The sequence below is a fragment of the Hemicordylus capensis genome, chromosome 2, assembly GCF_027244095.1.
Source record: "Hemicordylus capensis ecotype Gifberg chromosome 2, rHemCap1.1.pri, whole genome shotgun sequence".
NCBI lineage: Eukaryota > Metazoa > Chordata > Lepidosauria > Squamata > Cordylidae > Hemicordylus > Hemicordylus capensis.
In genome coordinates, this window is record NC_069658.1 from 364,641,094 (window position 1) to 364,663,831 (window position 22,738).

At 45.4% G+C, this 22,738-nt stretch overlaps 1 protein-coding gene across 10 annotated transcripts in view; it reads right to left on the bottom strand.

Moving 5' to 3' along the window:
• SH3TC2 (SH3 domain and tetratricopeptide repeats 2) overlaps positions 1-22,738 on the bottom strand; it is an 88,140-nt gene that overhangs the window by 44,687 nt on the left and 20,715 nt on the right. Inside the window, exons 1-2 of one of the 10 annotated variants that reach the window (XM_053297791.1) lie at positions 9,354-9,677; positions 8,217-8,337 (exon numbers count right to left, since the gene is read on the bottom strand). The exons of 6 other annotated variants lie outside the window; for them this stretch is intronic. Coding sequence is in view for 1 of the 4 variants with exons in the window: in XM_053297786.1 (XP_053153761.1) it covers positions 1,707-1,761 (55 nt within the window). In the remaining 3 variants the exon portion in view is untranslated. Of the gene's footprint in view, positions 1-1,706; positions 1,858-8,216; positions 8,338-9,353; positions 9,678-22,738 lie in introns of those variants that run through there. 3 more of the 10 variants (XM_053297790.1, XM_053297789.1, XM_053297786.1) reach the window with 3 other exon arrangements.

Consider the following 22,738-nt stretch of genomic DNA (forward strand, 5'->3'; position numbering starts at 1 on the left):
AATTGAGCACCTTCTGTTAAAACAAGTTGTTACAACTGCTCCCTAGAAGAGTCACACAGAAAGAAGTTGTGGTACATCACGGTCTTTATTTGCTGTTTGCCTACATCAAATAACAGTGTATCTGACAGTGGCTTTGAGGAACAGACAGAGAGGATATATACTACTGCTTCAGACTTGGATCAGCCTAAGGGCGGGTTCACACATTGTATATTACTGGGTTACTTCGTACCTGGATTACTATATACTTGACAAGTTGAAGCCAGAGGTATGAACTGATTCCAGGGGAAAGAATAGTTTTTGAAGTGATGTGCAAGTGATGTGGTGGTAGATATATCATGACTTATTCATACAATCACGTTTTTACTTTCAAGGGCCCTTCTGAGGTCACTTTTGTGGATCAGGAGTCCCCGGTTTCATGGCTCCTTTCTGTGCTGCTTGGGTAACATAAAAGCCCCAGTTTACATGAGAGGAATCCACAGCACTGCTCTTTCCCAACACTACTTCTGAAAACTGGGGCAATTCTGGGATAGAGCTGAGTCATGGAGTTCTCCCATGTAATGACCTAAGGTTTCTGATATTGCCTAAATAGTACAGGAAGGGCTTGCATGCCACAGAGGTAACATGAGAAGGGGACCAGCCATCAAGTGATGAACATGCATGTGTGAACCAGTCCCAATTTGAACCACAATCTGACCCAAGCCCTCCTCATAGTTTAAGGTCAATCAGAAGGCTGCGCATACTTGCATTTGAATTCTATTTAAAGTCACAGATAAAAGTGACTCCAATGCCCAAAGCATTACATATGGAGGCGGGTGGGGGGAGAGCTTCCCCATGTACTGTATAACTAAGACAGTATAGATCAGCGTGCTGCAGCCTTGAAAACAGCGAATTCACTGCTGAAAATGATGAAGAAGGGCACTGAAAACAAAATGACAAGGAGCATAATGTCATTACATAAATCTATGGTGTGGGTGCATTTAGAATCCTTTGTACAGTTCTAGCCACTTCTTTATCAAAAAGGGTATTGTTGAGATGGAAAAGGTGCAGCAAAAAATTGCTTGAGTTGGAGGAGCATCATCTATTCCTTATGGAGAAAGGGTTAAAAAGTTAACTTTTTTTTATTTAAGGGAGATTTTTAAATTATAAATGGCACAGAGGCAAACATTAATGACACAATAACATTTCCTATCCATTGGCCCTATGCCATCACATCTCACCACAATATACTGAAACTAAATTTCCCTGTTTGCGAGTTCTTGGCCCTAAAAGGCATTAAATTCTTTCTTTCTTTCTTTCTTTAAACCCAGGATCATTAAGAAGTGCCTTCTGCAAAGTAGATTCTGATCCTTACAAATCCAGAAGCAGGAAGGATGGAAGTGGGAGTGTGAAATATATTTTCCAGAAGGGAAGCCATAAGGATCCAATGCCACAGTCATACGTTGAATAAATGGTCTTTCCTCTTCTCCATTTATGAATGTATTTCATTCTGCCTCCTCACCGCCTAACTAAGCCTGACCCTCTGATAAAAGAGAGAGCGCGAGGGAGGGTGTGCAGCAGAAGTTTACTACTACAGTGGTAGACGACCTATAAAACCTTATTCTGCTATGCTGCTCGCACTGAGTTGTCGCATAAGGTTAAAGAGGAAATAAGTACACAGAAAGATCAATGCCATGTAGCTAGGACAAAGGAAGCTGTGGACAACTCACCTGTGGACCATAATGAAAATTTCCTCCGGAAAGGGACACCAAAACAGCAGCCCATGGGTCCACCATCCCATCCAGCCCCCAGGCCAGGAGTTTATCTTTCTAGAGGCCCTGGGACAACACCAATGCAATCCAGTACATCAGTCCTGCAAAAGTGCTCTGTTAGTAAATGGGAAGCAGCCTCTCAATTCACAATGCGGCTTTTGATGGCTGTGTTGCATTTGGAGGGTGGGAGGTGTGGCTGGGCCTTGCTCCCAAGATGCAGGGACAGCCCAGCCTCAACTCTTCCATCCCAATGGCTGGTTTCCCTTCAATGCCTTTTAAGATTGTATCTCAAATGCCAGGCAGCACATTCTTGGCATTCTGAGCTTTGGTGGGTGGTGGGGAATAATCTAGATGTCCCTGGCAAAACTGGCTTAGGTTCTTCTTGGAGACAGATATGGAAAACTCACAAATCTGGGGGGCATAATTTGCATCTTATGCAAATAAGGTGAGCTTATGCAAATTGCATCACCTCATTTGACAAACCTGATCCACCAATTTGGACCTAATTCATATAATTTTCAGCAAGTGATTCACTTCTGTGCCTGCTGCACACTGAAAACAGTGGATGGAGAGTTACAACAAAAACGTATCTATCTAATGTTTTCACCGGCAGAAGTTAAGGACTTCTCTCTTTAGCCCAAGCCCTCCATTTTCTGTTCACAAGGATCATCATCTGATGATAGGTTGAGACACTGTGGCTTATTACCTCTGCTTTTTTGTTGTTGTTAAACAGTACAAACCTTTATAGCTCCCATTAGTATGAATAACTCAGTTAGTATGAGAATAAGAATTTTAAGTGAAGGAGATGATATTCCTAATTTCTTCCTGGTTATTTTTGAATCCTTGAACAACTGACTGTAAGCAAGCACCCTGTCTTCTTTGTAAAGCCTTGCCTTGGTTAGAAAAGCAGAAGCAGAAGTGATATGTGTTTTCTCTGTGCCAGGTAAAGTGAGTTCTAAAAGCTACAATGCACATGTCTGAAAGTGTGCATGTTACTCTAAAGATAAGAAACTCAACACAGCACCATTCTATAGGCTAGAACCAGACCGAGAGGCTATTCTCACAATCACCCAAAAGCAGGGAGTCTAGCCCACTTTTGGACAATCGTGTGCTGCAACAGGAGCCGTAAGGTTCCCGGCAGCAAACCTCCATAAATACCCCTCCCCTTAGACGAGGTTAACGGAGCAAGCGCTCTGTTAACCCCATCTTTTGGGTTGTATATTGCTGTGGCACGCGGCGACACACAAGGAGACCCCCAACCGGGAAGGTGCAAGGCGCCTCCCAGGCTCGGGGGTCTCTCCAGGATGCCCCGTGCGCTCACGCGGGGCATCCTGGAACTTCCGGGGGCCACGCAGCCCCCGATCGCCGAAGTCCCCGCCAGCTCCATGATGGAGCCAACAGTCATATGGGCAGCTGATCCGGCTGCCCGGGGCTGCCTCTGGATTGTCTGCGGGGAGAGTAGCTCTTCTCACTGATCGTGAGAAGAGCTTCCAATACTGCATGACTTCACAAACCACAGTTAGTTAACCACACTGCAGACTACAAGTGCACTCCAGAACTTTTGAATCCCACTAAAGCCCAATTCATACATTATGTTGTATGAGTACACAAGGTGTTCTTACACTTATACATGTTTTTGTGTGAATGACTGTACCTGAATTCGTTTTAAAAGGGAACCTGTGTACAGGCCCCTCAAATGCATGGTACAGTTAGGAAGTATACTCCTGTGCCTGTGTTCAACATAACAAGGTCATGCACATGACCAAAACAGCTGGAGGGGTGGAAGGCTGGTGGGAAGGCAGGCTCATTCATTAGGAAGGGGGTTGAAAATAAAACTGCTAATATTCTAATGCCCTTATACAAAACTATGGTGCAGCCACACCTGGAGTACTGAATACAATTCTGGTCATCACATCTAAAGAAGGACATTGTAGAAATGGAAAAGGTGCAGAAGAGGGCAACCAAGATGATCAGGGGCCTAGGGCACCTTCCTTATAGGAAGGTGCCCTAGGGGCACCTGGGGCTATTTAGTTTAGAAAAAAGACAACTGCGGGGAGACATGATAAAGGTCTATAAAATCATGCATGGTGTGGAGAGAAAATGGATAGAGAGGAATTCTTCTCCCTCTCATATAACACTAGAATCAGGGGTCATCCCATGAAACTGATTGACACTAAATTTAGGACCAACAAACTGAAGTACTGTTTCACACAATGCATAATCAACTTGTGGAATTCTCTGCCACAAGATGTGGTGACAGCCAACAACCTGGATGGCTTTAAGAGGGGTTTGGATAACTTCATGGAGGAGAAGTCTATTGATGGCTATTGATGGCTACTAGTCGGAGGACTTTAGGCCACCTCCAGCCTTGGGGGCGGGGTGCCTCTGGGTACCAGTAGCAGGAGAGTAACACCAGGAGGGAGGGCATGCCCTCAAGGTCTGCCTGTAGGCCCCTAACAGCATCTGGTGGGCCACTTTGTGGAACAGGATGCGGGACAAGATGGGCCTTGTGCCTGATCCAGCAGGGCTGTTCTTATGTTAACACACAATTGATTTTTTTCACAGGCTCTGCCGCTTGTGGCGGCACACAAGCAGTGCCGCTGCAAGAGGCAGAGCAGGGAGTTGGAGGAGGAAGTCAATGCACTGCGCCAGGAGCATGATGCATCGAGGGATCCCTTCCTCAGCCAGGCACTCTTGCTGTCCAACTCTGTGTGTGCATTGGCTTCCTGTAAACCCCCCCCCCCCCACACACACAACACCAAACCTGGGGTTAAGGGCATGCTCGCGCTCTTAAAACTAGTTTAGAGCCTGGGGCACATTCCTTAGCTTAGGGCTGAGTCAGTAACAGGATAGGACTTGATCCCGACACTTCACACGGGCAGCCAAGCCCAGGCTGGGCTGTCCAAATCTGGGCTTGGCTGCTTGTGTGAACAGCCAACATGTGAATAGCTGTACCTATGTATAAAACTGCAACTGTGTACCCTGTACACTAGTTGTATGAACATAATTTGAATATCATATGAACGTAATATTGTTGAACATAATGTGTGAATAGGGTTTGTGTTTAAAGGGAAAAGATTATGTGTAAACACAAACCATTGAAATCAACTGGACATAAGCATTCAGCTTTGACTGGGGAAGACATAATAGCTATGTGCACTGGTGGTGCAGCAGAGAAATACTTGACTAACAAGCAGAAGGTTGCTGGTTCGAATCCCCACTGCTACTATATCGGGCAGTAGCAATATAGGAAGATACTGAAAGGCATCATCTCATACTGCGTGGGAGGAGGCAATGGTAAGCCCCTCCTGTATTCGACCAAAGAAAAACCACAGGGCTCTGTGGGCGCCAGGAGTCAAAATCGACTTGACAGCACACTTTACCTTTATTGGTGGTGATGATGGCAGGGGCGGAGCCATCACTGGGCAAACGGGTTCAAAGAACCCGGGCCGCTGCCCCCAGGGGCTGTGAGCGCGGCCCCAGACATGCCCCCTACGTCTGACATCAGACGCGGGGGCATTATTTCACTCCCAAAGGGGGCCGCACAGCCCCCTTTGGGACCGAAACTGGCCCGCAATGCATTGGCAGGGTTTTAAAGGCAGGGAGAGCCACTCCTGACCTCGCTGAAAATGCAGCAGGGCCGATCTCCATCCCAAATGGGGCCGCGGGGCATCGTTTGGGAGAGAGACCACACTCCCGCATCTGATGTCAGTCACGGGGGCATGGGCAGCCGGGCCCTGCGTCTGATGTCAGATGCGGGGGGCAGGGCTAGGGGGCCACCGCCAGCCTCCCTACATGCCTGGATGATTGTCTATGCCTATTCCCAGCTTACACTATACTCTCACAATCATGGGTTGTACCCTTTATTTTCATTACATAATTTACCAGTTTCAAGTAAACCTAGCTGTTTAATGCAAAATTCTTATTTATATCAGTAGAGTACATTTAGTCATCCGATAAAGACCAGATAATCAACACATGATGAAATGGGAATATAGAAAGGAGACAAAAGAGTAGGGAAGTTGCAGTACTACATCTACATTGGCTCTCTAATATTTATAGTGCAGTCAGTTGACACAACAAAGCCTTTTCCATGGTTAATGAAAGGCGGGGGGGAGGGGAGGTTACTTTATAGATTCACCTCAGCCAAAGCAACCATGGGTCTCTTTATGAAAAACATGTTCTGTTTCATAGATGAAAGATTCTACTCACTGGCCGGCCCTGGTGAAAGGCTGCTGGCTTCACTCCTCCACACAATAATCAGAAACCATTCTTATCTACAGTGACAAGCATGAGGATGCGGGGGGACTGTTGTAAGCCTTGGATTTCCAGATTCTTGCATTATGAACAGGCTGACTATTTTGACTACCACTACCACACGCATAACGATAGCATCTTCAGAGAAAGGACTGGATTTTGCTCCTACTCCATTTGTAAGGGGTGCAGATTGTCTCTCCCTATCTTAAGTCCAGCATCCTAGACGCTCCTAGATTCCAGGGTGGTTCACACAATGATGACTAGGGTAAGAGATGCCTCCTACCCTAGTTCAGGACCTGTGTGCACTCCTCATTTTTGATTGTCTGGGAAGGGAAAACAAGGTTGGAGGCTCCTTCCATGATTGTGTGGCAAACAAGCAGCAGCTGGGTCAGATGGCCTTTCTTCCTACCTCATCCAGCAGCTGGATACATCACTTCCCTCTGGCTTGAGAAAGAGGAAAGCTATCACTAATCACACTGGGGAAGCTCACTAGTGCAGGAAAATTACAGAAACCTTGCTTATCAGCCAATAGGGAATAAGGCCAGTTCTGACCACTTTCATCCCCACTGCTCTGCCAGATGACATGGGTAGATTTTTGTTTACTTCTTGGACCAGGATTCTAAAAACCCAGCAGAGAAGATAATCACCTCCCACCAGAGAGAGATGAAGATCTTTTCACATTTCTCTCACCTCTTGAGAGCAAACTATTTACCGTAGGGAAGGATAAACCAGTAAGGTTAGGTGCAAAGTGGAGAATCTATCTTAACATTTTCTTGCAGTGATTGCTATTTCAGACTGCAGACAGCAAACAAAGGACCGTGCAATATATAGGAACTTCAGAATGGAACAGGTAGATGTGCAAATACAGCTTTCAGATATTTTTTAATTTCCCCCAAGTATATTGAGTAGAAACCTGTTTGTGTGTTTGTTTGTTTGTTTGGTTGGTTGGTTGGTTGGTTGGTTTGTTGATTGCTTTGAACATCAACAGTTAAAACTGGGATTCTCAGACATGCGTTGGGTTCACTGGGTTCTGTGCTGAAAGGAAGTCAGAGTTTATTATACAAGGCACAGTCATGGCCACATAGTCAACTGGTGTTGCTGAATCCTGGCCCTTTTAATTTTTTTCTCTGGAGGTTTTCTCTGCTGCTATAATACCTAAGAACTTCGACCAAACTAGACATGATGTTAATCAAATTGTCTGAAATGTTAAGCAGCCACAGGAGTCCCCACTCCAATCCAGGGCCATGGCAAAGGGCTAAAGTCCCCTACCGTTAACTGTGGTTCCAGTTCTGAATGGGGCTTCCAAGGCTCATATTTACACTAGCCCAAACAAACACACAGCCCCAATTAACGTCCTGTGTAATTAATGTCCTGTGTATTTAACGTCCTGTGTAGTTTGGCCCTTACAGCCTCCTGTACATTACTCTTCCCTACTTTCAAGTTGGTAAGGGTGAGGATCAGTGTTTCCTCTAAGCCGTACGCATGCATGTGCGCATGTGCTCACAAGTTTTTTTGAGGTCCACTCAGCTGATTTTAGATCCTGCTCAGGTTGAATCAGGAAGGCCCCATTCTGAATGTACATGGGCACACACTGCCTTGATACTGCTGCCCAGAACAAAACTCATTCTGCAGACAGATGAAAAAAATTAGAGGGAATCCTGGCATGGTACACTTGTCTTTGCAATGTCCAGTCAGACTCAGGTCTGGTATAACAGTTGTTAGGTGAAGGGTTTTGTTAAAGCTAAGAATCTTGGGCTGTTTATTGTACTAGTGGTCAGGTGTAGCACCTGGAATCTGGAGCAATTAGTGATACATGGATAACCTGTTGTAAGCCCTATTCAGGCATTACGTTGAACATGTGTGCAAGTGCCTGCACACCTGTGTGCAGACACAGGTGTCTGCACAACATGTACATGTTTTTGTGTGAATGAATGTATGTGTGTTCATTCTAAAAGTGAGCCTGGGTACAGGCCCTCTCACATCAGTGTATGTACTACTGTACATACACTGAATATATCTGAATAATTGTACATGCATACACCATACTCAAACTGCATTATGTGCACTGCACATAATGTGTGAATAGGGCTAGAGAGACAGCTGGACTTTTTATCCTACATTTGTTAAAGATAGCTCCTCAACTTCCTTCCGTGACTCTGCAAAACTTCATCTACTCATATGATTTGCTTTGCAAACAATTAAGGTGCATACCTTAATCAGATCACCCCTGTTTAATGCAAAAGCAGCAATTCCTTCAGAAAAGTTACTGTTCCCTCATGTTTTGTGGCAGTCACAGATGCAGATGAAATGATATTTTCCACTTTGAAGTGCACTGAAATGGTGAAGAAAACTTATATTATCATTACATTAAGTATTATACTGTATTATAATTAATTATTATATTACAGCAGAATAATAAGCTTTTCTAGAATTCATTTTGAGTGTTCAAAGCACTTCACATACATTCTCTCTCTAACATCACTGATTTTGTCTACAAAAGGTTAACGTCATCCCCGGTGGGTACATGCACTCAGAGTGCTGGCAACATGTTGGGACAATAAGAAAAAATTAGGATATGTTTGTTTGTTTAGATTTTATTTAGCTGTAACACAGCCTGTTCCACAAATGCTCCCCATAGATGCAGTTATTAATTAACAGAGTTGCACACGGATTCCGTTTTAGTGAATAGAGTGCTGGTCTAGGGAAGAAGGAAGGAAGCGCACTAGACTGCTTTGGCCAACCTCGCCTGCCTCAAGATGGTGGGGTCACTGGGATGGGGCGGGGGGAGGAGATCCTCATGTGAACCACCCTCAACTCCTTGCGGGGGAGGGGAAGGGTTGGGTTCAAGTGTATGCAGGCCATCTCCACATCAGGTTTCTCGAGGCTCTAGTTTGTATCCAGTCAAGAAAGTATCTATCGTTTCAATCGTGCCGGATTTCCCATGCCATGTCCTTGTCCCGTGCCGTCTGATGTGGTCTCATGACTCTGACTTGTGAGAGCAAAAGAGAGATCGCAGCAAATGGCACGCGGGCGGGCGGGCGGGCGGGCGAGAGAGCAGCTTGCAAGTACCAGATTTGCTCAAGCAGTGCGCGCGAGAGCCCTGGAGCGGAGTCGGGAGGGGGGGGGGCAGAATCCTTGCACGCCAGGGCCTTTGTGCCACCCTCTGTCTCTCCACGGCGAGTGGATCATGGGGCAGAGTTCACAGCCCGGCAGCACTTGATCCCGCTGCCTGTCTCTGTGCTGACTGGGGCTTTTCACAGGAAGGCAACGGGCGCTGCGACGGTATAGAGCGGAACTGTGGTGTGGAGGGACTCTACCAAACAGCAGGGCAAAAACGGCTGTACTGACCTGGCGGTTCATCTGGACAAGTGCTCTCCGGGCCCCAACATCATAATGGCTCTTTCCCTTCCCAAAGCCTCTCGGCTTGGCCGTGCAGCTGCAAGCCCAGAGAAACTCCCCTAGCCGCAGCTTGTGGCTTCTCTGCGAGCGAAAGGAAGCAGAAGCAGCAGCAGCCGCCCTGCCAAGGGGAGCTCCCGGCGCGCGTGTGTGCCTTTGCCCCCTCCCTCGCTCAAAGCACAACAAGCATTTCTTCCGAGACCGAGCGAGGCTTATCGGCGGGCTGTCCCGCGAGGGAGCCTCCTTTCCCCAGGAGTTCAGCTCTCACTGGTGGTGAGGTCAGTGGGTGGGTTACCCAGGAGCCAAACCGTAAACAGCTCCTGCAGAGGAAAGGCGAGCGCAAGCAGCGGCTCTGCTAGAAGCCTTGCTCTTGCCGCCTTCCTTCTTCTTCCCAAACAATGAAGTCGCACGGTGGGGAGCGGGGAAGAGTGGCCAGAGGCCGGCGGAGGAAACAGCTCGCGGGTTGTTTACAGCCACAGATTGCCATCGGCTTGACCCAAAGGCTGCCCGGTTTGTTTGCAAAACTCGCTATTCTGGTCCGGCCGCCTGCGCTATTCTACCGGCCCCTGTTTGCATTATCTCTCTCTGTGCCCTTGAAGCTGCGAAATTTCACCGCTGGTTAAACATCAACTGAGATTATAGAGCTGGCTTTGCTCCCAGCCATTCGATGGTGAAGCAAGCGAAGAGGCGTGTGACTGTGGGAAAGAGAGAGGCTTTAATTCTGCTTCACACGTTACGGATTCGTACATATGCCGAGTGCGCGCTGCCGCGTTTGAGCGGGTTTTACAAACACGTATCAAACCCTCCCACTCCGCCAGTTATCCAGTACAACGAAGTGCCCCACTCCCAGCACAAAATATCGGGAGTTTCCAAAGGAATTCCCAGCACAAAGTATCGTATATTCTTGCAGATTTGCGGGAGCGGGTGCTTTCCTTTCCTTCTTTTTTTTGGGCAGCAACACATTGCAAATAATTAATGACTTGACATCCTGACTAAATTTAGTCCAGGAAGACCTATTGAAATCGAAAGGCTTCTAATGGGGCTTCCTCGAGTAAACTTAGGATGTCAGCCAATATTTATTCATTTTTTTACCCTTTCTCAGCTCAGAGCAACATAAAGTTGATTCCCCTCCCACATTTTCCCCCTCACAAAACCCCAAAGAGGTGGGTTAAACTGATTGCCCCAAGATGGCCCAAGAAGCTTTGTGTATGAGCAGGGGATATGGATTGCTGCTCTGAATCCAGCACTAACCACCAGGGGCATAGCAAGGTTGGAGCCGGCCCAGAGACAAGATTCCACCTCACGGAAGCTCAGCTCATGAAGTAAAGAAATCTTATATGAGACTGAATAGTGGTAACAAAAAGCATAGTAAATTTTATACACACATACCTACTTATGTGCCACAATAGAACATCATCCTAAATTATTTTTTTTAAGGTTTTTTTAATGGTACTAGAGAAAGACATGCTGTTCTGGTAGATCCAAGTCTTAACACTCACATCAATTTCTGAGGATGAATACAACTGAAGGGTACATGGCTGGGGGAGTCAGTCATGTGACTTGCCTCTGGGGGCCGCCCAAGGCAGTGGGCAACCAGACAACTGTCTCTCCTTGCCCTATTATAGTTACGCCCCTGCTAACCACTAGACCAAGGATTCCCACCTGTGGACCTCCAGAGCAGGCTGCCTACTAGGATGTTTTCAGAGAAGCCTGTCCATTAAATGGCCATACAAATGCCTTGCATGCATACATGTTGCTGACTATGCTCAGGAGACTGATAGGGTTGTAATTGGCGGGCAAATCCCTCCCCCACCTTTTATAGATAGGAATTATAATTGCTACTCCCCCGTCACTAGGTTCATGGGCAGTGTGATCAATATACATAAAAAGGGAAGCCGGTAATAGGGCCCACCATTCCAAATTGTTTCTGATTACTTCAGGGGAAATAAAAGCATTTCCTGGAGCTTTTGCTGGCTTGAGACATATTACTAGGGAAGAGTTTTTTTAAAAAAAAATTAAAAACCACACCATATTACAATTAAGAGAAGAAAAACACCCAAACAAATTTTAAAAAAACATTCGATAAAGGACATTCTTAAACAAATCTATCTTTCCAAACCTGAATAAACGTAATTGTTCCCTTACTTCCATAATTTTTATGATTCAAAAATAATAAATCATGCCAAATTGTAAAGAAAGATAACGATGGAATTATACCTTTTGCATATATTTAAAGAATAGCCAAGGAAGAAATTTGTAGTTGTGACTGGAGGCCATTCTGGTAAAATACCAGGATGTAATTCTAATAAAGTAAAGTTGTGCCGTCGAGTCTGTGTTGACTCCTGGTGACCACAGAGCCCTGTGGTTGTCTTTGGTAGAATACAGGATAATACACTGCCATCTCCCACACGATATGAGATGATGCCTTTCAGCATCTTCCTATATCACTGCTGCCCGATATAGGTGTTTCCCAGACCAGTGGGGATTCAGACCAGCAACCTCTTGCTCTCTAAGCAAGTTACTTCCCTGCTGCACCATACATAGTCTTTATCCTTGTCTTTTGCATATAAGATGCAGAAGTGGTCTTCCCATACAACAGGAGGGATGTGACAATCTAGCCGAGAGGGCCATATTGGAGAAGCATTACCATAAGATGCCAGAACAAAGATGAATGTTTGGATCGAGCTGCAGAGATCAATTGTTGCCAGGATGCTTTTACTGCATTCCTCTTTTTATTTTTTAACAGCAGTTTGTATTGTTTTTCTGCTGCAATAGTTCTTGACGAGAGAGCATCAATGACTGCTCTTTATAAGATTGACAAGAACTGATCAACGTCTTCTTTGCATTTAAGCAGTCCTGGTCGAACCATGATTTCAAGCTATGCACAAGACTAGTTGCCTTTATCGAACTAGTTGTTCTAAGTACAGGCTGCAAGGTATGAATAAGGGTATTATAATGTTCCAGTATACAGCTATCTGATATGCTGACTATAATTAAGGAGCGGATCTGATGGAGATGATGTGAGTTTAGAACCTTTGTTTAGTTAGACCAACTTACACGAGAAAGCAAAGGCAAGTTCTGGCCACTGTTTTTGAGTGGGCAGTAGGCTTCAGGAGAAGGTGACATTCAAAAGGATTCACATATAGGACACCTGGGAAATTATCACTATAAGGATGGTTGGCTATTTTAAATTGCTCAAAATGATCAAATAGTTTCAGGGAAACTGTAGTGGAATCAATTGTAGAGACCTTGCGCTCTGCCCAATAAGTAAATTCGCCAGGGTAGTCATCATTCGTGGCACTGTTTAGTAGTTATAATTCTAACTTATTTAAAGTTTGGGCCAAACAAAAGCCTGCATAGTTACCTACCCCCTCTTTAAATTGGAGAGTAAGAAGTGGGGGGAAACTATGTCATAATTGGGCAGGTGTCATTCAGTGGTCCCTATAGTCAAGGGGCACTGGAATTTTTTATCTCTGTGCAGAATGTATTTTGTTTTGGGTGGCAGTCTGAAGATAGTGTGCACGCATCTGCATTCAGAATAGGGCCTTCCTGATTCAACCCAAGTGGGATCTAAAATGAACTGAGCGGACATCTAAAAACTTGTGAGTGCATGCACGTGTGCACACCTTGGAGGGAACAATGATCTCATTGAAATTTAGCATATAATGACATATCATTGAATCCCAGTCTCGCATTAAAGTATCTTGCTAATACTATAAATGCTTATGGAAAGGTAACTCACAATGCTTAGACCACATATGCGAGTCGGTAGAACATACACATTGATCAGCAATATGCTAGTATATTGAGATTTTACCATTATGACCATTGCATAATGCTCTAATGAGGGCAGTTTAGTAATTGAGACTAGGGGTGTGCACAGAATGTCTGGCCCGGTTTGGTTCGAGGCCAAACCGGGCCAGTTTGGTCCCACCCCCAGAGACACCCCCCCCGGTCCAGTCTTGTCTAAACATTTTTTTTAATTTTTTTTGTTAATTAAAAGTAAGTACCTATAGCCCCTTTAGGGGGCTTGTTGTAGCTGCGGCGGGGTCAGCGAGGGTTCCCTCTCCCCCCACCAGCCTCCCTCATCACCGCTGCTGCCGGGTCAATGTAGCCTTTTTGGCCCTTTCAGGCCTCCATAAAGGTAAGCGGCCGCCATTTTGGCTACCGCCGCACATGCGCAAATGCCCTCTGAGAGGCCATAGGCCATGCCCAGCCTCGCAGAGGGCATTTGCACATGTGCAGCGGCAGCCAAAATGGCGGCCACTCACCTTTACGGAGACCCAAAAGGGCCAAAAAGGCTACATTGATCCGGCCACAGCAGTGATGAGGGAGGCCGGCGGGGGGAGAGGGAACCCTTGCAGACACACACACACCCGTGACTACAACAAGCCCCCCGAAGGGGCTACAGGTACTTACTTTTAATTTACATTTTTTAAAAAAAGTTTGTGGACTTGCCAGACCGGAGTGGTGGCTTGGTTCCGGTCCAGACGGAACCAGGGGGTGATGGTGGTTTCGGTTCGATCACGAACCCCCGGACCAAACCGTTGGACCACTGGACCGGTTCTGGACATCTGTAATTGAGACCTGAAGCACCGTGGAGACAAACATACCCAAGCCTCACAGATAGCCTGCCTCTCCCATCACCAGAGACAGCATTCAAAGTAAAGAAAATATAACCACCCAAATACAGATCTTCTGCAAGCCAAGTCTTGAACAAATGAACATGTGTCCTCACAGGAATGATACAGTCTGGTTACCTTGGAGAGTGCCTCCTTCAGCATGATCTCCACTGCATGTTAAGGTAATCGAGAGGTCTGTCTCTGGCTGCCATCAGCTTGTCTGGCAGTGACTCAGGATTGGGCCTGCTCTGTAGTTGCTCCTGGGCTTTGGAATGCACTCCCCATAGATATCCAAGGCTTAATATCTTTATTGGCCTTTAAAAGAGCCCTAAAGACACATCTTTTTAGCCTGACCTTCAGTGATTTTTAAGTGGTTTTGAATAGTATTAATTTTTAATTATTTTAACTTTGCCTGGTTTGCCAATAGCACCCTTTTGGTTTGCCAATAGCACCCTTTCCTGGAAGTGAATGACCTTAAGAGAGTGATGTACATGCTGGTAACCTCCAGGCTTCACAACTGCAATGCACTCTACATGAGGCTGCCTTTGTACATAGTCTGGAAGCTGCAATTGGTTTAGAATGCTGCTTCCAGATTGGTCCCGTAGAGACCATATTACTCTGGTTCTAAAAGAGCTACTCTGGCTACCAATAGGTTTCCAGGCCAAATACAAAGTGCTGGTTATTACCTATAAAGCTCTTAATGGTTTGGGCCCACGATATTTAAGAGAACGTCTTCTTTGTTATGAAACCTGCTGCCGATTAAGGTCTTCGGTGGGGGTTCGTCTGAGGGTGCCGTCAGCTCGCTTGGCGGAGACTCAAAGGTGTACCTTCTCTGTAAGTTGCCCTAGGACTGTTGAATACACTTCCAACTGAGATTAGAGCTGCTCCATCCCTGTTGGCTTTTAGGAAACAGCTAAAGACATATCTCTTCAGCCAAGCTTTTTAGTTTTAGTGGGTGGGGTTTTGTGGATATTTTAATCTGATTTTTATATGTTTTGACTATTAATTCTTGGTTTGTTTTGTATTGTAAACAGCCTAGAGACTTCGGTAGTGGGCAGTATGCAAATGTATTCAAATAAATAAATAAATGGTTATTGTTTATTTTGCTTTTATCTGTTTTTATTTATTTTGAAATGCCTGGAGCCATCTATGTTAGGCAGTATAAAATTTAATAAATAGATGAATAATCTATATAGAAAAGAATCCAACCATCTGAAATCTTTGTCGTAGGCTGAAGCACTCATGCGGGCAACTGGACCATACACATGATCTAGAATATCCTTTGTCTTCTATGGAGATTCTGAGGAGGACTGTCAAGTCATTCTCACTGAAAACATAGCTGGCCTAGTTGTTTTATATACGCTCTAACCTTTGGCAGGCATACTTTCAGGAATCTAAAGAATGCAGCCCTGAATTCATCAAATCCATTGCACAGTTGTCAGCAACCTGGTGTGTTTAGCTGGTCAAAGACTTGAGCAGGGCATTGGTCTTTGTGGGAGGAGGAGGAAACAGGAAGGCTATTCCTTGATTGCTTAAGGGTGGAAAGGATTTCCTGACAGCCTTTAGGAGGCAAAATACAGTACAAGATGGTCGTGCTATATGTATTTTGATTGCTAACAGGCCTGAGGAGGGGGCATCTTGATGAACAAAATGAGAGATCTTGGGAGGGAGTATTGCTTTAGGTACTTGCAACAGTGTGGTGTAGTGGTTAGAGTGCTGGACTAGGACCAGGGAGACCCGAGTTCAAATCCCCATTCAGGCATGATACTAGCTGGGTGACTCTGGGCCAGCCACTTCTCTCTTAGCCTAACCTACTTGCTGGGTGACTCTGGACCAGTCACTTCTCTCTCAGCCTAACCAACTTCACAAGGTTGTTGTTAGGAGAAACAAGTATGTAGTATACTGCTCTGGGCTCCTTGGAGGAAGAGCAGGATATAAAATGTTAATGATAATGATAATAATAAACAATTTAGATGGCTTTTAATTCTACACACAAGTACCTTCTGTAATGATTTAAATGGGGTCTTGTTTACATGTGGATGCTTATGTGTACTTCTAATATGGTTAAAGATTTACAGGGGTAGGGGGCAACACATCCAGGTGATTTGTGTTTTGTTTTAAAAACTGCAAATTCCACCATTCTCTTGAATAACATCCTGTAAGATTCCTACCTTGTGCATAGGCCTCAGAGTTAGAAGATCATTTAGGGTTAGGGTCCCCTAATTTGGCCCCAAATGACCTGAAAGGCTGATAAAATAGTGTGTATGGGAGCACAATAATGTAATGGAATAAAGTAATGGAAGCAGGGGGACTTTGTCCTCCTCCTAAAGCTCTCCTCCATTAAAAAGCTTCCAAAGTGTGAACGTGTCATTTGTAAATGACATGAAAGACATGAAAACATTCTCAAAATACAAAAATATCATAATTATCCATGTTTGTCCATTAGACAAAAATAAAAAAGCCAAACTGAGGCATTATCTTTTTAGGACCAGCAAGAATAATCGCTAAGTAGCCCAGAAGCTTTTGAGTTCTTCAGAATTGTTCTTTGGGTTCAATGATGTTGTTGTTGTTGTTGTTAATAATAATATTATTTTACATTTTATATCCCGCTCTTCCTCCAAGGAGCCCAGAGTGGTGTACTACATATTTAGGTTCCTCCTCACAACAACCCTGTGAAGTAGGCTAGGCTGAGAGAGAAGTGACTGGCCCAGAGTCACCCAGCAAGTATCATGGCTGAATGGGGATTTGAACTCGGGTCTTCCCGGTCCTAGTCCAGCATTCTAACCACTACACCACTCTGGTTCTAAGCAAAACAAAAGGCATGAAGGTTTTGATTAACATCCAAGGATGGGAGGAGAGGTTTGGGAATGATAAAAGTACCCTAAAGTATACAGTGCATAAAACTTTGTGATTTAGAAGTCACTTAGATCTTTCTCCAGCACTAATTGGAACATACATATATCTTGCAAGGGCACAAATAAGGTGGTTTTTGTTTCTTTATCCTAGTATCCCTCTGTCTCACACCTGTCAGAGGCTAATTAAAGCCAAATAAGTCTGCATGAAAACTCCTGCACTCCATCTGAAGAGTACAGACCTCCGGACTCTCTCATATCCAAATTTGTCTCCCCCTTCCTTTTGCTTTGCTTTGTTTACAGCCTGAAGAAGAGTTTTGGAGAACTTGACAGCTTGCTGACTGCTTTGTGACCATAAAGGTAAAGTGTGCCGTCAGTCGGTGTCAACTCCTGGTGCCCACAGAGCCTTGTGGTTGTCTTTGTCTACAGGAGGGGTTTACCATTGGCTCCTCCCACGCAGTATGCAATGATGCCTTTCAGCATCTTCTTGTATCGCTGCTGCCCAATATAGGTACCAGCAGGGATTTGAACCGGCAACCTCATGCTTGCTAGGCAAGTCATTTCCCACTGCGCCATCATAGTTGATCATAATAAATATATTACCCTACTTTGGCTCTCTAAAAACATTTTTGACAAATGGCAGAGCCAGTGAAGCTATTCATACTCACAACCAAAACCGGGCTAAGGAAGCCCAGCCCAGTTTTGGTTGCACGTGTGTACCACTGGGAGCTGCACTCACACAATGCATTACGGGAGTTCCAGGGGCCTCCTGGCTGCCAGTAGCAACTGGCAGATGTCTGGGCGAGCGATCCACATGCCCAGCCGGAAGGAATGGATCATCTGCAGGGCAGGTAAGTATTTTGTGACTTACTCCCCTCGCCCCTTTAGAACTCTTTCTCCAATCATGAGAAAGGGCTCAGTGTTTCACTCTCACAAGTAATTTAGGAACCTACATTTTGAAAAATCAAATGCCCATATCCAGTGGGATGCATGACACTTTGAGAAATGCTCTTGTTTATATTGGAGACCTAAAGCAACTTCCTTTTAATAACTCATAAAAGAGATAGGTATACTCAGGGGCTAACTTAAAAGATCACAAGATGGTTTAATGTTGCATGAGGTTTTGTGTGTAACAACCCACTTCATTAGAAGCAGGGTTGGTACTGGAGAAGCAGAGATTCCTCAGGAATACCTATATTTCTGGTTATTTAGTGGTATTAAAGAGTAACCACAGCAAATTTTCTTAAAATGCATTTCTTTACGGCAATGTAAGCTTTGAATGAATGAATGAATGAATGTCAGTTCAAAAGCTTTTGTTTCATTAATAGCAACTTTGTTCTAACACTCAATTTCAGAATTATCTGAATATGTTAAAAGGGCAGTTCTTTAAACATTTTGCCCTTATTCAGGAAGCATACATATGAGATTCTGATATGCGACTGAAATGTCACACTCTGACCACTTCTCCTTTTCACAGCATTCTCTGTAGGAGGGGTGGAGGTTAGCTGGTAGAACATGGATTGGTCTATTAATGGGACATGTTGATAACAGCAGAGATTGTTTCCAGGAGTGCTGGAAGATTGCTTAGGCTGGTGAATGGGCACTACAGGTCTTCAATATCTTGAACGCAAAGGTCTCTAGCAAAGCGTAATTTCAGGAATACATCAACACCTTCTCCAACACTGCTGTATTTTTATTTCTTGTCTTTCCTCAGCTAGCAAGGTCCCCTCCATCAGCACAGCTAAGACAAAAGGCTATTTGGTTCCTCCCCTCCAAGAACTACCTCTATTTGCAGCTATTCTACTTGGTCATTATGTAATTATGTAAAAGCATTGGTACCTGAATGTGTGTATTTTAATTTCCCTCCTCATTTCTTCTTCCTTTTGTCTCTTGGATTGTAAGCCATTCTTATCTATATATTTAATTCTCTTAGCCGGCATGCGTGCCCAGGATTTGGCGGCAGAACTCTTGTGAGAGTTCCTGGCATTGGGGCGAGAGAGTTGGGGGCAAAAAAAATGGCAGAGGATGGTGGCGGCGGGGTGGCCGCAAAACGGGAGGCGGAAGTGGGACGTCCTGGCCAGGCCGTCCCAGGTAAGGGGGAGGCGGCAGCGGTGGCGGCAAAGCCCGGTCTGTCTGCTTGGGGGCAGAAGGCGGTGGCAGAACAGCAGGCCAGGCCGTCCCGGGTAAAGGGGAGGCGGCAAGCCCAGACTGGCAGCCGGGGCGGGAAGCAGCAGTGGGACGGCCAGCCGGCAAGACAAGAAAGTGGTGAGGAAGCAGCGGAGAGACTGGAAAGGGGGTGAGTGGGAAAGAGAGAGTGTGGCAGGGGGGAGGGAGAAGGGCAGGAGCGGGGAAGGAGGATGAGATGAGAGAGAGGGGTGGGAGGGAGGGAAAGTGGGGCAGGTGGGAGGGGGGCAAGAGAGTGGGGCAGGAGGGGTAAGGAGGGTGAGATGAGAGAGTGGGGTGGGAGAGGGAGTGGGGCAGGAGGGTAGGGGCAAGAGCGAGTGGGGCAGGAGGGTGGGGGCAAGAAGGGGGGAGGGAGAGTGGGGCAGGAGGGAGGGGGCAGGAGAGAGTGGGTCAGGAGGGGGAAGGAGGGTGAGATGAGAGAGGGGTGGGAGAGGGAGGGGGCAGGAGAGTGGGGCAGGAGGGAGGGGGAACAGCCGGCCCCAAATAGTGCACAGATGCTCTGTGCGGGTCGGCTAGTACAATATAAAGCTCCTCAAGTGCTTTGGCAGGAAAGTACTATTTCAGTGTAGCAAATAAAAAGTATCTTAAAGTGTTTGAAGAGTGAGATAGAAAGGGGGTATATGGAGGTATGCACATGTGTTTCCATCCTCACAGTTAGGTAAAAGAACAGGAATAGAATCATCATTTGAAAAATTCATGCACATGCATACGTCCTTAAACTACTACTGTATTACCACCACCCACCACCCCAACTCCAAGTTTTCAACAAGCATGGCTATCACAACTCAAAGAGAAATGCTCAGGGTCTGCCTCACTCTTGGATGGCCATATTTTGGTGTTGCAGAAAAACACTTGAGAGCATGCAAGATACCACATCCCAGTGTACAGAGTCCAACCAGCTTTGGGGTGTGTGTGTGTGTTGCTATTAGATGTGATGACTACAGCTGTAGTAACAACAGTGTGGATTTGTGTCGTGCTATATAGTACTTCAGTTGTTGTCCCATTGGGTCGGTGTCGACTCCTGGCGCCCACAGAAGCCCGTGGTTTTCTTTAGTAGAATACAGGAGGGGTTTACCATTGTCATCTCCCACATAGTATGAGATGATGCCTTTCAGTATCTTCCCATATCGCTGCTGCCTGATACAGGTGTTTCCCATAGTCTGGGAAGGGATTTGAACCAGCAACCTCTTGCTCCCTATGCATGTTACTTCCCTGCTGTGCCATTAGGTGGCATTGCTTCAGTAGCACATCATATATATTAGCTCAGTAGTTCAGTAAAAATAACTTCTGGCATGACTACTTCCAGTCTAAATACCATTTAAGAGAGAAAGTCTCCTTACCACATGCTCCAAATCCATCTATGAGTATTAATCCTCAGGAGGCCTAGATTTCTGGTTATTCGGAATTATTTAAAAGTAACCACAACAAATTCTCTTAAAATGCACTGCTTTGGGGCAATATAAGCTTGAATATAACCCAAAGCAGACTTTTCAATCCTGCAGTGAAACGTCCCCTACCCCACCTTTGAAACCTAAAATGATGCCCTGGTCTTGATTCAGTTTTTCCTGCAGCTTCATCAGCACTCCAATTCCAGAGTTATAGCATGCTCTTCAGAAACAGCTTAGTTTTTGATACCACCCATTATTACATACACAGATGTTTTCACTCCCCAATGCCTATAACATCCCAGTGCATTTTATTCTTTGGATCCAATACATAGCCAGCAAAAACACTACAGGCTACTTCCTAGAGAACCAAGGGAACATATGCACCACATTGCTTCTCCAAAGGGAACAAGTTTGCAACAGGCATGTAAGCAGAGAAAGAAAGAAAGAAAAACAGGGAGGCTTGCCTTTAGTGAGAATCAGAATGTAAACTCTCTGCCTTCCAGGAGAAGGGCAAGTTCCAGTTCTTCCCATGCCTGCTTCTTCCTCTTGGTCTTGCCTAGTTGGGTGGCAGGAACAGGTCAATTGGGGGTTTCTCCAACCTGCATAAATTCTCCGCCTTGCTTTAAAAGGAAAAGGGTATCTAGTGGATGGAGAATTGTTTCTGGCTGGTTGATTTCCCATTGCTGAAGTAATAGCTGCCAAGCAGAGGGTCAGTCTGTCCCACTTCCACTTGTGTCTCACCTTGTAGAGCTTTTTCACTCTTGGGCTATTTTGTTTTTCTATTAAGCTTTTCTACAAATATCCTTATCTTGCATCTTCAACCGTTCTAAGTAGCCTTAAATCCATAAATAATGCAGGATGATCAATGGCCTTTTGATGCAGGTAGAGTGCAGGCATCATCAACCTGCATAGCAAGATGTTACAGGCCTTTGTGAAGAAGGGGCCCCAAGAAGAACCCAGATGACAAAGCCTCAGAATGCCTCAGGGAGATGCTAAGGTGCCTAGGGGGCTGTGTGGTTTTATGTCACTACTCCCAGTCCAATCCATGGCAGTACAATACTCAAAAGCAACTATTCACCAATACTTTTATACAGAGCTAAGAGAATGTATGAGCTTTGTTGTGAGCCAAGTCTGATTTGTACATTAGATATGCTCCGGAGCTAGCATATGAAATTAGGCTGGTTTCACCAGTGTCACCAAGTGGCCAGTTCTTTATACAGTGACCATGCATGGTCTGGGCATGAAAGGAGAAAGTACTTGGAATGTGCTGCGTCAACAAATGACTTTAGGTCCTTGTAGGTCATTGCAGGATTGAAGTCATTCACTTATGCTCATGCAGCCCAATCCTATGCATGTTTACTTGGAAGTCAGTCCTATTAAACTAATTCACTTGAACTGATTGGGACTTCTGAGTAAATGTGCATAGGACAGAGTGTAAAGTAAAAGAAAATAAAGTTGTTCGCATAACCCACAGGGTGTGGGCAGGGGAGGGCTGTAGGGGGGAGGCAGGATCTTACCTACCTCCCCCCACAAGATTGGTTGATCTATCTATCTATCTGTCAGATTTGTACACCGCCCCAAACTTCCATCTCTGGGCAGTAAACAATAAATTGTTGTTGCTTCTGGGTGTCACCATTTGCACACCCACACAAGCAGCACTGCAGCAGTCGCCTGTGTTGGGATTGGGAGGAGGAAGTCCTCCTGCATCCCACAATGCCCTACATAGGTAGCAGAGAGGCAGCCTGCTGCAGTGCAGCAGAGCCCCTCTCTCCCTGGCTGAGCTGCACTCAGGGCTCTATGGCCACTGCCCCTGGCAGCCGTTTTTAGGGCCCCAATGGTGCTCACGGCCAGGAAGTGAGGTAGGAGGTGTGTCTGTGTGTGTTCTCCCACCTCACTTTTAGCCCAGGTTTAAAATCTGGGCTACCTATTGGAGTGCCAGGATCGGGACTGATCCCAGTGATTCTCACGACCAGCCCTACCTGGGCTAGTGCTGCCTTACCCAGGTAGGGCTGGTCATGAGAATAATGTCAACATGATTCAGAACAGGTATAAAAACTTCAGAAATTCATGTCTAAAACAGCTTTGAAAAAATCCATCAAAAACTAATCACAAAACACCAACTTTTTGAGCCTTTTTGTTATACAAACTTTACCAGAATAATTACACCAACTTAAAATGCCCCAGTTTTTTAAAACTTTAAATATATATATACAAATATATATATACAGCAAACCTCCCTTTAAGTAGCCTCCCTTTTAAATGAGGTTAAGGCCCTTAACCTTTTGCTTGTG